This window comes from Myiozetetes cayanensis, unplaced genomic scaffold (genome assembly GCF_022539395.1).
Source record: "Myiozetetes cayanensis isolate MyiCay16 unplaced genomic scaffold, myiCay2020 scf1, whole genome shotgun sequence".
Lineage (NCBI taxonomy): Eukaryota > Metazoa > Chordata > Aves > Passeriformes > Tyrannidae > Myiozetetes > Myiozetetes cayanensis.
Window position 1 is genome coordinate 7326411 of NW_026086604.1, and position 15477 is coordinate 7341887.

The window sequence follows — 15477 nt, forward strand, 5'->3', positions numbered from 1 at the left end:
GAAAAGTAAACATACAAGCTCCATGAAGGGTGCAAGTTCAGATTTTCTTGGTTAGTGTTGCCTTGTGATAAGCTGTGTTTCCCCTCAGTCGTTTCTAGGTGTATCCTTAATCACCCTTTGGGGCCTGTGTTAGCTGAATAAAATACCTGACTCCGTTGTGCTGCTTCTTTCAGTTGAGATAAAACAGCTGCTCTTTAGATATCATTTCAAACCATTTGATTCCCCAGCAAAAGAAATTCAAGATTTGGTCTTCATTAAATATTTCTGAATTTGTTATTAACACAATCCTGAGCAAATAATTTAAATTCTTTATGTTTGCATTTCCTATGTGTTCTTTGACTTTCTTCTCAAGGACTTGTTAAAGATGGGGTGTCAGCTTCTCTCTGGACAGACTAGCATGCAAATAATTTTGTAATGGAGAATATAAAAGCAGGTAAGAGAAGAAACAGGACCAGGAAAGACTATGAAGGAAAAGGTATCTGTTTCAAGGAAGGAGTACTTTCTTCCCACTCCCAAATATTATAGAATGGGAGAAAATGTTCTTAAAAGAGAAAATAAACAATACTCGAGTGTTCTAGCCAACTTTTAATTTATCTCTCAGTCAATATTCACCTCAAATAGTTAGTACTGGCAGCTCTTAACAGAAGAACATAGACAATAGCTTACCATATTAATGGATTGCTTTGGTCCAATCTGGCAAAGTCTAGAATCCTATGGGAAAAAGAGTCCTGAAGCTAAAAAGCTGTTGATGAAATGCAAGAGTTTCAATAGAAGACTGTAAGGGAGAAACAGTAAATAAGTAAAAACTGGAAAGGCCTTCACTCGGCACAGTAATTCCTCCTTCACTGTTTTTGGGGTTTTATACCCTTTGTGTGAGTGAGTACATAGCTTAGACTTCTCTAATTGTTTGCATTTTGGAAAGCCCGTTGTTCTCAAGAGGTGTCACTATGAGTGCTTATTCCATTTTTCTTCTTTCGCTTTTTAATTAAAAAAAATTTGCAAATGCAAAACTTAGCTGGGTGATTTACGATGAAAAAGACTTCATTTGAAAAGGGTTTGGTAATGAGGACTCGGAAGATGCATTTGGTAGTTAAACTTCAATGCACTTTTTTCCATCTATCCTGACCAATTTTATTTGCTGATGCAAAAACCACTGTAGACTCATGAGTCATCTGTTATAATTATTTTCAATCACTACATTGTTTTTCATTCACAGGAAGTTCGCAGTTTACTTTTTATCAAAGGAGATAAAAAATAATCTCTACTTAAATATTTATTACGCTACAAATTTAGAAGCAGAAAACGAATGGCGGAAAAACATCTCTAAAATCAGTCTCTCTGCTGGCATTCAATCTGTGACGAAAGTCCCTGCTCTTCTGGGAAAAAAAACCCAACCAACAAACACGTCTGGCTGCAGGCATCAGAAGAAGGCAGCTGCCTGCATATGGAGCAGCTGGGAGCAGCTAGCCAGTCCCACTGGTAACTGTGACTCCAATTTTGGCCGAACCAGTCCTGCATGGAGCTACTCCTTTCTGGTGGAGCAAGAAGGAACCTGCTTGTTGGTGAGGTTTGACGGAAGGACAAATGAGTTGACAGATTTTGGCAGACTGCTTTAGGAAACAGGTCCATTGTCCTTGGGGAAATTAAATTTCAAATGTCTCACAGCCCTACGAGATGTGTGGGTGAACTCGGGATGAGAATGGATTACGTGTAGACAGTGACAGAAAAAAATTCTGGGCACTCTGGCTTTCAAAGGATGGTCATCTGGAATTTGTTTTCCTTTCTTTCAAGTTGCAGCTTATTTGAAGTTTGAGCTGCTAGATGACAATGTGAAGGACAAGATCTGCTTGGGCTGTGACAGCAAGCTCTTTAGTGGGGGATCCTGTGGGATCATGGAACTCCCTGTCTTAGGATGCCATGGGTGCTAGAAGTTAAGGTGCAGTGACTGTGCAACTTCATGGAGTCCAGATCTAATGGAGGTTGTCAAAAGCAAAGGCAGCTCTCCAACAAGTCTGTGAGCCATAAGTGATCTGCAGACTGGCAGAGCACCCTGGAGTGGAATCACTGCATGCCTGCTTTTTTTCTTCTGCTCCTTCCTTTGTATCCGCTTGCTGATTCTTGCTGGAGACAGGATACTTTGCTACCTAATCTCACCCCAGACAGCCTGGTCTAATACAAGCAGCCTGTCTCATACTTTGACATTCTCAGCTGTGCAATGACATAATGTCCTTAGCACACAGTGAGCCACCAAAAGCCAGAATTATTAATCTCAGCATGTTGTCACATGTAGGGGTGGCTATGACCTCAGTGTTAGCAGGGCTCATCCCACTGGAACTTTATAAGCCTCACAAAATCTTTCCTTGTTTTCTGTCTTAGCAGTGGCAAGCAGCAGTGGTGAACACACAGCAGAAGGTTTAGAAGAACAGTTTTGTATAAAAGAGCAACAGCCGATGCCATTCATGATCAAGATAATACTAACAAGTTGAGAACTTTGCAGCTTCATCCTACAGACCTTTCCATGGGCTCATTTGTTGCCACATTTCCATCTCCTGTGAACTTGGATGGAGTCAGCAAAATCCCCAAGTGAAGATGCACAACAGCTTGATATAACATGTGACAAAGCTGATATATCTTTAATGAAGGCTTTAACATGTTGCAGAGATATTGTGTGTCTGTGTGCCAGCACAATAACCCTCAGAGAGGATTTTGCCAGATAGGCTGGGCACAAAAGGAGTTTACTGGAGGAAGTTATAAGGTCCTTTATAGATAATGGCAATATTTCAGCTTTCAAATCTATAAGAAATAAATACTCCTCTTGTTAGTTGTATCTTTCCAACAGATAACTTTTACTGTTCTTTCTATGTTATCATTCTCTGAATCCTACATTGTGTTACACACACACACACAGACTCTTGAGCACTACATCATTTTCTTGAGATCCCCACCAGCCAAAAAACCATCACTGCTGCCAGTAACCATGTCTTCTTGTAAATAGGTTTCAGGCCTGAGCCAGTACCTTGCCCTACGCTAGTGCATAGTGTGGACATGTCATCTGGGACAGCACAAAGTGAGGTATCACTTCATTGTTTCATGGCATGAAAGTGACCGTGAAAAAGCTGTGTGTTTTGACCTAATTATGTCATCATATAATTATTAAGTGTATGTAGGTGTATATAAGTGTAGTGCCATTACTAAATGGCTCATAAGGGCAGCATAACCTTTGTACTCTCCTGCTCATGTTTATCTAATAGTCCCTTAATAACTTGTCTCCTCTTTTTCACAGATGGGTTATAATGTGTCTTTTCAGTGCAGCACAGCAGAGATCAGTGAAATTTGTAATATGCTGGAGAAATCATTGTTCTGTCTAAAATACTTCTTGTTGGAATACAAAATGCAGCTTACACTTTGTGTCAAAGTATAAAAAATTTCTGTTGGGGTCATGCCTAAGGCAAAGACAAGCATCGTTGTTGTTGTTCAAAAGTAATTTTAGATTTTTTTTTTTTCTTGAGAAAGAAAAAATTGTTAATAATATATGGTTTCAGAGTTGAGAGCATTTTCTTTGAGCAAACCCACTCTCTGTTCCCTTTTTGTGTCAGAAAGAGAAAAGAGTGATCACAAAGGAAAGTTTTCCTTTTTATTTGGGTTTAATTAGCCTTTTTAAGTTGCTTATTCGCTCTTGAAACAATAAGGCATTTTAGGAAATAAAGGAATCAGTGTGTAATATTGTGTCATCTCCAGCAAAGGATCACCTTTTCCTTTGATCAAACTGTCCCCTCAGTTAGTGAATAGGGTCAGTCATCACAGCTGTATTGCTCAACGATGACAAACTCTTTGCCAGAAAATTTTTCTAGGTTCTATTTGTAGTGCAATTATCAACAGCTTTAACATTGCCCTGATTTATTACTTGTAAACTTCATTGTTTTCCTACAACCTCATTACAGAATTATTTGTGAAAGCAGTAAACGTGTCTTATTGCCTCCTAATCATTTTAGATATAAAATATCTGGATGTTTTCCAGCTAATATATCAAATTATCTCGCTCTCTGAAAGGGTCCTACCAAAATATAGGTGCACCTAATAGTAGATAATTAATTATATTAATTACAGCTAGTAATTTCAGATGGGTGTCTGAATCTGACACATACTAATGCATCAGTTTAAAAAGATGGCAAGCTCCCTTGCTGGGATCTAATAGGAGATAGGTTGTCTACAGTATCACTTACACTTCTGAGTATCAATTATGTAGGTCAGTAATTTCTTAATGACAAAATTGTAATTACGTTCTCTGAGCAATAATACCCTTCTAGAATTACTTTCTCTCTCTCTTTTTTTATTTTTTCTTTTTTTTTTTTTTTTTTTTAGCACGCATGTGTAAACTCCTGTCCAGGGAATTCAGCATTCAGCAAGGCAAACAAACTTCAAAGGAACTGCCAGGCCATGTAACTTGGTGAGAACGGGTGAGATGTGCAGAAGAGGTGACATATTGCAATGGCTCACCTGTAACTTGGGCGTGACTCCTGCATAGCCCTTGTCAAACCACAGTGCCCCTCTCATCTTGGACCAAGGAAGCGTGATATTGGATGTGATCTGTCTTGCCCCTCTCAGAAATGCCACTGCACTTTACGTGAATTCTTACCTTGAAGCAAATTTCTCTCCCAAACTCTCTGTGCCTTTGATACCAGTGCATGGGAAAATGTCATTAAAGTGTTGTCCCAAACACAGTGGAACAATGACAACCCATAAAGTTTAATCTGTCACCTCTTTTTATACTCAAGGAAGTAAAATCTGAAATCATGTAATCATTCCCACAAGGGTGTATTATTCATTTATAGTCATTAGACCCTCCTGCATATAAAAGACATACAAAGAGGGCAGGAATTAGATCTGAAGACAAGTGCACATGGATAATGTGCATATTTAACCACTTTTTTCCAGGTTCAGAATACAGAAAGACAGATTCTCACTTTCTCAAATGACCTTGCTATGATAACTTGATTGATGACTATTTTTACCAATATTTAGCTTTACAGATTGATTTGGTATACTCAAAGGCTGAGCTGTGCTGCTGCCTCAGGTAAGTCACATCCCTTTCTCAAGCTACTCCCGAATGTACACAACCATTGCCAGCACAAGCACTGTCATGTACAAAACACATCTCTAATTTCACTTTGCACAGACAGTAAAAAGCAATTACTTGCATATTTGCAGGAAGGAGAGTGAAACTTGCATAAGCACAGATGAAATGAGTTAATTTCTAATTCTTATGGGAAATTTACTGATAATTTTTTCTGTTATTCACCAAGCAGAGAGAAACAATGTGAATCATCTAGCAGTGTTTTGCTACTGCTTTTCATATATGCATATTAAATGAAGACAGACCTGACTGTAAATAAACATCCTCAGGGTATTAACAGCTATCTGCGAGTGGTCGAGCTACTCAGTGAGTCAAACAGTGATTTCACAGAATGTATTTGACACAGTAGATGGGATAGTAGATGAAAATAAATATAAAAAATTACTGTGATTTGGCAAGTGACTGGAAGCTCGTTAAATCGCTGTAACACAATTACTTGTGATCCCCTGGCCTTTCCCGAATTCTCAGCCTTCTCAGTAGAATATTACTCCAGCAGCAATAATGTTTTCAGCTCTGAGCCATGAAAAGTTGTGGAAATTTTGTGTGTTTGTGTGTGTGTGTGTGTGTATGTGCCCCTTTTTGTTTTGTTTGGTTTGGTTTGGTTTTGTCTGTTTGGGTTTTTTACTATAAACCTACAAATTTTAGGGCCACTTGAGAATTCACAGCCATAGTAAGATTAATAATATGTGTTAAATGAAAGCTCGGTCTTGGATAAATATGGGCTGTGAAGTACTCAGTGCCCTCTGGATAACTGAAGAGAAGATCTCAGATAAGAATATTTCCAAGACAGATGAGAACAGGAAGGTGATAGTGGAGAAAACAGAAGAATGAATGGGGATGACAGATTATCAGATAGAGGCAAATTTAATGAAAAAAAAAATGTTCTTGGCTTGTTCTTTTCCCAAAATCAAAGTAGAAACAATTGTATTGTTTGGTTTGGTTGTACAAACTGTGCAAAATGCCAAATTATTCTGCCTTCCTTTTTTTCCCCAGCAGTTTCCCTCTGTGTGTTTGACTGCTTACTGCCTGGCCATGAACGTGTTCTGTAGTTAGCTTAGGCAAGAAAAATGGTGTCATATGAGCTCTGGGTTTGTGCTGAGATGGTGAGTGTCCTGTGTGCTCTGTCCCCAGTGCCATCACATTTACTGTACATTTCTCACTGCTGACCCCGTGCTGACAGCAGAACCCTTGGCCATCTGTCACCTCACAGGAGCTGATGAAAGGGGACTTCAGGGAATGGCTCACTGGAAGTGGGAGATGAGTAACTAGAGATGAGCAGAGGAAACACAACTGTGGCAGGGTTTATTGCCGTGAGGTCGTAGAGGCATCTGACAATGATTGATGCAGAGGACTCGTCATCATAGTCTGGCTCTGGACCATGTCAGTGTGGTAAGAGATGTTTCTCAACAAACACATCATTATCCAGGTCATCAAAACAGTAGGCAAAAGAGAAAATTGTGTGTATAGAGAGAGCAGACCATTTTATAAAGGTTTAATCTTTCAGTAAGTACCCAGGCTCTTTGTCTGGGGTCAATTTAAATCAGCAAGAGGTTTTGCTTTCTCTTCTCTGCAGAAGGTAGCTCTCTTTTGTTTCCTACCTCAGAACACTTTAACTTCTGCCTCTTCACTTTCATATAAATTCATGGAAGAGCTTTGTACACCTATGCCAAGCACTCATCAGTGTGTGCAGCTGCTTTGTGCTAAAGCACCTGGTTGTGACTGGTAGGCTGTCCTCCTATTGAGCATTTGTATTTTTTATCTATCTAATAAGGCTTGTTTTCTCATTCAGTCCCAGCCTACTGAAATCGATTGAAAGTTCACTTCAAGCGGCTGCAGGTTATGGTGTAGATTTTTATCCTTGATTTTATTTAGGACAAAAATGCATCCTTAGAGTCTGAACTAGTTTGGAGTCACTCTGATTTTGCCATGAGGGGTTTCAGCTCTGAAGAGTGGTTTGCTCCAGAGGTGGTATTTTTTTTTACTTCATGCTTGTGCGTCTCCAACCAGGAGAGATCATCTTAGTGTGGGCTATTGCAGGGTTGTAATCAGGCATTGTGGAGGTGCTCCTTAGGGAGGTTCTGCTGCTTTGATCTTCATGTAACAACACCCTGAGAGAGGAAACAGTGTCCCAGGAAAGTGTTTCCTGATCTGGCAGCTGCTGCTGATTATGTTAGGAGAAATGCCTACAGTCATTCTTGATTAGGGCAATCATTCTTTTCACCTAAATTAAAGGGCCTCTTTAAAGTTTCAATCTGAAATCTACAACTGTCTTACTACTGAGTTCATGTGATAAGGTCTCACTTGGTGATTAAACCTTAGCCAGCCCTTAAAAGTTATAAACTTCAAGTCACAAAACTGCAGTGGAACTTTAAGCATATCTCTTGTCCAGTCTATTTAATTGTATTCATTTCTTCAGGCAAAAGGGAAGCTAAATTAGTGAAGTACTCTGAATTCCTCAGCTAGGAATGAAAACTGCAGTAATGAAGCAGCTGCACCAGTCTTCAACAGAAAAGCAATAAATACTTTATGAAATGAGTAGATGGGTCTGATAGGGACCTCATACCACAGTAAGTAGATTTGAAGGAGCTTTTCAAATTGACCATTTGAGACCTGCCAGTATAACAGTCTATTCTTTGACTATCTGACTACTGAACTTTAGAAGATCTGTGTTAAAAATGGATTTTGATGCTTCTTTTTATTCATAAAACCTGTCTTCCACAGGATTTTACATTGTCTATTTCCACACATCCTTCCAAAACACATCTCCAGCTTCCTCAAGGAGCCGCCACTGAACTCAGTCATATTTTTTCTATTGTCTCCTAAGGAAATGAAGCAAGATTTTACTGCATCCAGTGGAGTTTACACTTCTTCAAAGTCATGTATATATCCATTTGGTATCAATACTTTTCTGCAGTTTGAAAGGTCTTTTTCTCAGTAGAGGTGTGTTCTCTTTTAGGTGACTGCATGCTAGAAAGCAGACTGGGCTTGCATTTCTTTACGCACTGCAAAGGGTTTACAATAATTTAGTTAAATCTTCATATACAGTCTATAGGAAATACATGGGAAGAGATTTTATTCGTGGTCTTGTTGCTTTGGAGTTTTTGATTTTTTAATTTTTATAGATTTTAGAAGTAGTTGTGCAGTGAATGTAGCTTTAAATGTACCTGTATTATATCCCTTACCCTTAACACAGTAGTTCCACATTTTACCTCATTCCATATCAATCCTTCTAAATTCTGTTAGCATGTTTAGTCTTCTTTTCAAGGTAGAATTGTAGAAAACTTGATAAGGCCTGGACCAGAAGCTTTCACACAGACACAGCAACCTTCAAGCCTAGAAATTTGGAGGAACTCCAAGGACTGTACGTGCTGCAAAGTAGATGAAGATGAGGAAGAAGGGGTCCTAAACACCCCCAGACTCAGTTCCCAAAGGGTGTGTCGAGCGGCAGAACGGGGCAGAACTGGGGGATGGACAGATTGGGATTGGATGGACATCATTTTAAATTCAAAGAACCTGTGTTCAAACGGGCATGTGGTATGTACTCCTCTAGGCCTAAGGACTCATTAAAGGACCAACTCTCTTTATGTAACCTCCTACCTAATTTGGCCTGCAGTCATTTTTTCCTCTGCAGGAGGAAAACAGTTTGGCACTCTGAAAGACAGAAAAGTGGGATCTTTGACTCCCCCAGATCGGGAAACATAATTCTGCAGGAAATTCTTCTTCTGCTGGCATATTTTGGAGAATTCCCGCACCGACCTTGAGAAGCTCAGCTCCTCAGAAACACACACATGGAGGTGAGATAAGAAAGCGGCTCCCTTGGGGTGATTTTGCTAGCAATTATAAAGTGGAGTTTCCCCTGGAAATTGGGAATACGGTGGGGCTGGGAAGTGAAGTGAGACTTGGGCCCGTGTTGTTGAAAAAGTCGGAGCTTTCCCAGTCTGTGGGCGAAAAGTGCTTCGCCTGGAGGGGCAGTTTGACTGGCCTGGAATGCTTAAGGGGGTGTGGGTTGAGGACCCCCCCATCCTCCTCCCCCTCTCCCCGGCACGGCTCCGGTAAAGGCAGGGCAGGGACGGTAGACGGGACCATAGCACTGTGTTTACTCAGGGGATTTTGTGTTGGCTTGGTACAGATGGAAGGAAAGGGGGGATGCCTTTCCACCTTAAACTAGCTGGCCCTGGCCTGAAGTCGCTTTAGGTGTGCAGAAAGTAGGACTCGTTTGATAATCATGAGTGCCACGGATTTGAATCCCATGCTGGAAGCTTTAGCTGCAGTTTTTTCCTGTCTTTTCTAAACAGCCCGGAACGGAGGATATAGATGGTGGCCCGGAGAGGGCTCTGGAGAAGAGCCCGTTCCAGATGACGGTCGACGATGTCTACTGCATCTCGACCGTGCTGGGCTGGGACTTCGTGCAGCTCAGTCTCGGGCCCAATTTCGCCGCTGCCCGCGCCCAGCTGCAGTTCAGGGTGCTGCGAGTCCTGGAGATGCTGGAGGCGCTTGTGAGCGAGGGCAGCGCGGCCGGGGAGCAGCTGCGGCGGCAGCGAGAGGCGTTGGGGGGGACAGCCCCGGGCTGTCCGGCAGCTGAAGGCCAGAGACCTGCGGCAGGCGGGGCCGGGGCTGCCCCTGCGGACACCGCGGACACCGCGGACACGAGTGGTCCTGCCCTGGGCCGCCCCAGGGCCCGCCCCGCATCCAGAGTCGGCACTGCCCGGCCCACTCGAGCTCCTGGCTCGCACTTGTTGCTATAGCAACAGAGTCCAGGACTAGTAGAAAACCGGGAAAGATACTTTATGCAACAGCGAGAAGAGAAGCTCAGAATGAAAGCTTGCCAGAGGCTGGCACTGTCCCCGTCCCTGTGGTGAACTGCGGGAGGGTTCCCAAAGGCAACCCGGCAGGAATAGACACGGTATGAAAGGCTGAGCGACTGGCGATGTCCCATGGACTGGCGGGCCATCGCTGTGGTCCCTCCCCTCGCCCGCTGGACTGGTTAACACGAAAAGTGTGGGGGAAGAAGAGCTAGCTATATTGCCCCCTGTGTGCTCTAGGCCTGTTTCAGGCTCACAGCCTGTGGGTACTCCTTCCCTCTGTGTCCCAATTGAGCTCAGAGGACTGTGGCAAAATCAGAAGGGGGGACACTGTTTTGCTCTCAGTGTGAACTAACAATTTATCACAAGTTGACTGTTTGCAGAAAGTCTATTTTAGCAGACAAACCTGGGAACTGTGCCATCAGAACTCAGACTGAAATTGGTATGGATGAAAACAACTTTTGTGCAGAAGTGAACAAATGCCTTAACAACTGCAAGTGAGATACACCAGAACAAGAGGTTTTGGACTGTAATAAGTAAACAAGAAAAACCAATACGGAAAAGCTTCTATCACAGTTAAGAACTCTGGTAAGATCAGCCTGTGATCTCCAAAGGTGGTGCACATACAAGAATCAGACTGCAATTTGAATAATACTGTCAGAACATTAGATAGTACCATGACTATTGTGTTTGGTTTTGTTATCTTCTGTCCTGTGTTGCTTTTAGGCTTCTCTTACTGTTAGTTTAATTGCAGAAAAATCGAAAGCTTATGTTGCTTTTGCTACACTGATTGCTTTAAAGTTTGCAGTGTTCGTATTTGTAAATGTTCTGTCCCAGTAGTTAACCAGCATTTTGAGAACACCGTTTGGAATATCTGCACCTCTTTGGCTACTGCAGCCTGTGAAAGGGATTCCTCCTGAAGGAGATGGTTTGGTAGAGAAATCCACATAGGATTTCATGTGATTGTGAGATCAAATTTATGTACCTCATGCCTCTAAAATGCTTTTGTGTCCAGTGTCATCTAGGAGTGTGTGAATGCTGAGTTTCACAGAAGAAAAGTCCTGTGTTAGGATGGAAAGGGGGGTGAGAAAGTGGCTGCAGCACTGGTTCTGTGGACCCTCCCATGGGACCCTGAGACCTGACTCACATCTTGCCGACAATCTTTGAGACAAACTGGTAACATCATTGTTGGGACAATTTGTTAAGTTCACTTAAATGGTTTGCTTAGATTGTTTCCTAGCTTTATTGTAATACAGCTGTTTTGTTGGTGTTCACATATACATAAGTGCACCTAACCCAGTATCCGAGGATGCTTTTATCCATGGAGGTGAGAGGTACTTGCCCTGCCACTCCATGAGGTAAAGATGATCGACTGCAGTCTAGGGCAGACTGTGACAGGATGTCCTTTCCCCAGTAAGGCCTGGAATCTGTCTGGAGAGTGAAAGCTCTCTGTGATGATCTACTGGCACTGCCAGAGAGCTATCTGGTGTTGCATTCAGACGCAGCCTGCTTTTGGTAAGCTCCTAAATGGCCTACAGATCTGTGACCGGCAGTTAATCACTATATGTTATAAAAGCTCAACTTCTTCTCACACAGTCAAGATGCAGGAATTCCAAGATCTAGGGTTCCTGTGAGATTGTCATCGGACAGAGAGTCACACTTCATTGACTCACAGTACACAAATAAACAGAGTTTGTCAAGAAACATCTATGTTGTGGGTTCAGGCCTTGTCTATGGCCATCCACGTACAGTCTAAGGCGCAAAACAACATAATCCCTATTCATTTAAAGGAAGGTTAATTTGCAAAACTGGTTACTGGTTTAGGCTCTGCTTTGCAGGAACTGCGGAGATTCATCGTGTCATCTAGACCTATGGGACTGGACATTCCTGTTCATCTGTTCCAGCCCAGAAACAGCCTATGCTCAACAGTGGGACTGAAAGCCCTGCAAGCCAAGCAGAAACAACTATTTCAAGTTCTGCTGACCATCTCCATCAGTTCAGAGTTGTTGGTAGAGAACCTTGGATTCTCTACCCAGAGGGAAAAAGGCCTCTGTTCCTGACCCAAGTGGAACAATGGAAACTGTTACAAACTGTTAAAATGATGTTTGCACTGTTTTTCTCTGTGCATTGTGTGATACCACCAGTTGTAGGAGAATTAGAGACCTTTTGGGTTAAGGCAGGAGGGAACCAGCTGGTGGGAATTTGAGGAGTCTCAAGGACTAAGTGTTTTGAGAACATGACAAGGACTGGACATCTGCAGGAATGAGAAAAACAGCACCTTCAGATGGGAGTTTGAGCTGGACCTGCCAGGAGGCATGTAAATAGAGTATTGTGGTTAGATTTAGAAGGAGAAGAATTTAGAAAATAAGATATGTTGGCTAGCCAATAATAATCGTGTGAACAGTGTGTGTTTTGTGTGCGTGACCAATAATAGGTTAAGTAGTCAAATATGTGGTAGTTATTGAATTGTATAAAAATAAGTGTAATTTCCAATAAAGATGAAGCTTCCAAAACATCGTATTGGTGTGTGTGAAGTTTCCACTGGGTCTCGCACGTGGTTACAACCAGTAACTATGGATTGGGTTTAGAACCAAAATTTAGATTTGGCTTTAGTAAAAATGCACCCAATATTCTTCATGAAAGTGAGTGCTGGATTTGCACTGTGGATTTGCCTGATATTTGGCAACAAGTTTAAATCCTAAAATGAGCAGTTCCTGAGGATGTCTCATTAGGTTTACAGAGATATCTTCCATAAAATTACTTCATGGTTACCGAACTGGACCCGGATAAAACAACTGTTTATATTAGTGATATACACAGTTAGTATTTGTGTAATAGCTCATTGTATGAACCGATGATGTAGGTATTAGTTATTTTACTGGTATGATGTTAAGTATAAGTGGTACAGGCTAGACAAGATCTTTGAGTCTTGTCCAGTCTCTAACAAGGGGACTATTGCCTTGGAGTTTTTGAATTTTTAATTTTGGTAGATTTTAGAAGTAGTTGTGTAGTGAGTATAGCTTTTAATGTAACTGTATTATATTCCTTACCCTTAACAGAGTAGTTCCACATTTTACCCCATTCCATATCAATCCTTCTAAATTCGGTTAGCATGTTTAGTCTTCTTTTCAAGGTAGAATTGTAGAAAAACCTTCTAAGGCCTGGGCCAGAAGACATCACACAGACACAGCGACCCTCAAGCCCAGAACTTTGGAGAAACTCCAAGGACTGTATGTGCTGTGAAGAAGACGATGATGAGGAAAGATGGGGTCCTAAACACCCCCAGACTCAATTCCTGAAGGGTGTGTTGTGGGGCAGAATGGGGCAGAACTGGGGGATGGACAGATTGGGGTTGGATGGACATAATTTTAAATTCATAGAACCTGAGTTCGAATGGGCATGTGGTATGCACTCCTCTAGGCCTAAGGACTCACTAAAGGACCAATTGTCTTTATGTAACCTCCTACCTAATTTGGCCTGCAGTCCTTTTTTCCTAAGCAGCCTTTTAGGCAATAGTCTTAGGTAGAAAGTATTATGGGTGCTAAATTGAAAGCAGCCTTCTGTGGGGATGAGATATTTGCTTCAGTCCCATGTGTTCTTCTGTCTAAATAGCCAAATTCACAGCTGGCATGTCCTGATGCATCTACCTCACATAAATAAAACACAGACAAAACACTGTGTCACAAAAGAAGCAGCCCCAAAAGAAGCAAGACTGTTAAAACTCAGCATAAATATTACAAAATTAACAAATTCCTTTAACCGGGAAGCAAATGTAGAGAGTGACCTTGTCCCGATCAGAGGCTTGAAACCAAAATAACTTCTGGGCACCACTGCACTTAATGAACATGCTGCTAAAAAACAACCTAAAGGGCCTCACTTTTTCCAAGAAGCGTCATTTCACACTCCTGTGCTGTCCAAGTGGGATTTTGTGACTGCTGACAAACCCACATAGCCTTCAGCTGAATCACACTTGCTTTTCCTCAGTGCCATTCAAGTCCAGCAAGATGCCATGTACAATTAGCCACTTCTGCATCCCCGGGTTCTGGAGGCTGGAAGACAGCAAAAGAAGGATCGCTGTGTTTTATGTTTGTTTGGGCTTAAAGGCAGTGAAGTGACCTGAAAGAGAGGTGCACTGGGGAAGGGGTGAGCAGGAATGAGCTCTGGTGAGGAGGGTGCTGCACCGGGCAGGGGAATTTGTTAACAGAACTTCCAAGGAGATGCAAGGAGGCAGAGGCTGGCTCTGAGGTGGAGCAGAATGATTGGAGGCAAACCAGGGGCTGAGAGACCAGGTGAAGATACACCTTGTCCAGTGGCCTATGACTGAAACAAGTTAAATATAGTCCCATGAAAAATTTCCAGTTGCACTGGAAATTAATGTCAACTGGTTGTCAAATTTACAGTAATGTTTATGAAAACCTGCCTTTAAAAACTGGGTGAGCAACTGATTATTCCTACTTACAGACAGAAAAAACTCATGATACTGTTCCCTGTGCTATAAAAAAAGCCTCTGGATAGCAATTAAAGGGATGCTCCAAACCCAGGCTAATCCAGCCTTACTTTTTAGTACCTTTAACATAATAAGGCTGTCTCTGACAACCTCCAGATTGGCTCCCCTATGAACAGGGCAATAAGAGAGTTTTTAAAATGATCCATTTGTATAACTCAGATAATCTGTAAAGGATCCAGTCATAGCTTCCTATAGTAGAGCCCATTTGTTAGCTCTTGCCCTCTTTTCTCTCCACACAAAGTAGTGAGAATATATTTGGGGAACAGAACTGTTCCCCACTGCTGTGTGGGTCATTGAGTGACTGTTTAGACAATCTTATTTACATATGCTGACTATGTCTGACGTGTTTTTAGAGCCACCCAGTGACTGAGAGACTGCAGTGGGCTTTGTCACTCTGTGCCGTCATCCTCATACATGGCATTTTGTAGCTGAGTAACACTTGCTACAAATTATTACTGATTCCCTCTTGTTATTTCATAGAGAACATGAACTACAATTTTTTTTCATATTTGAAGACTGTTGTCATACTATCCCATCATCTCATGTCTTTCTGACTCTTTCACAGGTCATGCTTATTGCACTGCTTGCTATTCTGGGTTTGTTTTTTTTTTTCTTAATCTTCTGAATTCTCTCAAATTTTTCAGAAATATTTGTAGTGTGTGGTGCCCAGAGCTGGTCACTTATTTCTAGGTCACAATACCCTACTACTAATTATAGTGGAATAATGATGACTGATGTTTTAGGCAGTGACACGTGGAAGATAATTTAAAAATTGAAATTTATTTTGTACCAGGAATCAGTGTTATAATCATAGAATGGTCTGAATTGGAAGAGACCTTCAAAGATCTTCTAGTTCTAATCCCTCTTCACAGGGATATCAGGTTGCTCAAAACCCCATCCAACATTGAACCCCATCCAATCTTGAACCATTCCAACAATGGCATGTCCACAGTTTCTGTGGGCAACCTGAGACAGTGTCCTGCCATCCTCATTGTAAAAACATTTCTTGCTTATGTGCAATTCAAACCCACCCT

At 41.8% G+C, this 15477-nt stretch overlaps 1 protein-coding gene and 1 long non-coding RNA gene across 6 annotated transcripts in view; one reads left to right on the forward strand and one right to left on the reverse strand.

Annotated features, from left to right (window-relative positions):
- LOC126644855 (uncharacterized) overlaps positions 1–15477 on the reverse strand; it is a 68938-nt gene that overhangs the window by 49532 nt on the left and 3929 nt on the right. The window contains exon 2 of one of the 2 annotated variants that reach the window (XR_007630033.1): positions 13814–13985. The exons of the other annotated variant lie outside the window; for it this stretch is intronic. This is a non-coding gene — a long non-coding RNA (uncharacterized LOC126644855). The remainder of the gene's footprint in view (positions 1–13813; positions 13986–15477) is intronic. 2 annotated transcript variants of the gene reach the window in all.
- On the forward strand, positions 7059–12439 carry LOC126644842 (RILP-like protein 2). 4 transcript variants are annotated; one of them, XR_007630032.1, is made up of 3 exons: positions 7059–8928; positions 9430–11112; positions 11775–12439. XR_007630032.1 is itself a non-coding variant. In XM_050324639.1 (3 exons), the coding sequence occupies exons 2-3, from the start codon at positions 8923–8925 to the stop codon at positions 9877–9879; spliced, it is 456 nt and encodes a 151-aa protein (XP_050180596.1). In that variant the 5' UTR covers positions 7059–8566; positions 8748–8922; the 3' UTR covers positions 9880–12439. The 4 variants fall into 4 exon arrangements, 2 of the variants coding, with proteins under 2 accessions (XP_050180596.1, XP_050180584.1); XR_007630031.1 differs by having other exon boundaries at positions 9430–10524; positions 10777–12439; XM_050324639.1 differs by having other exon boundaries at positions 7059–8566; positions 8748–8928; positions 9430–12439.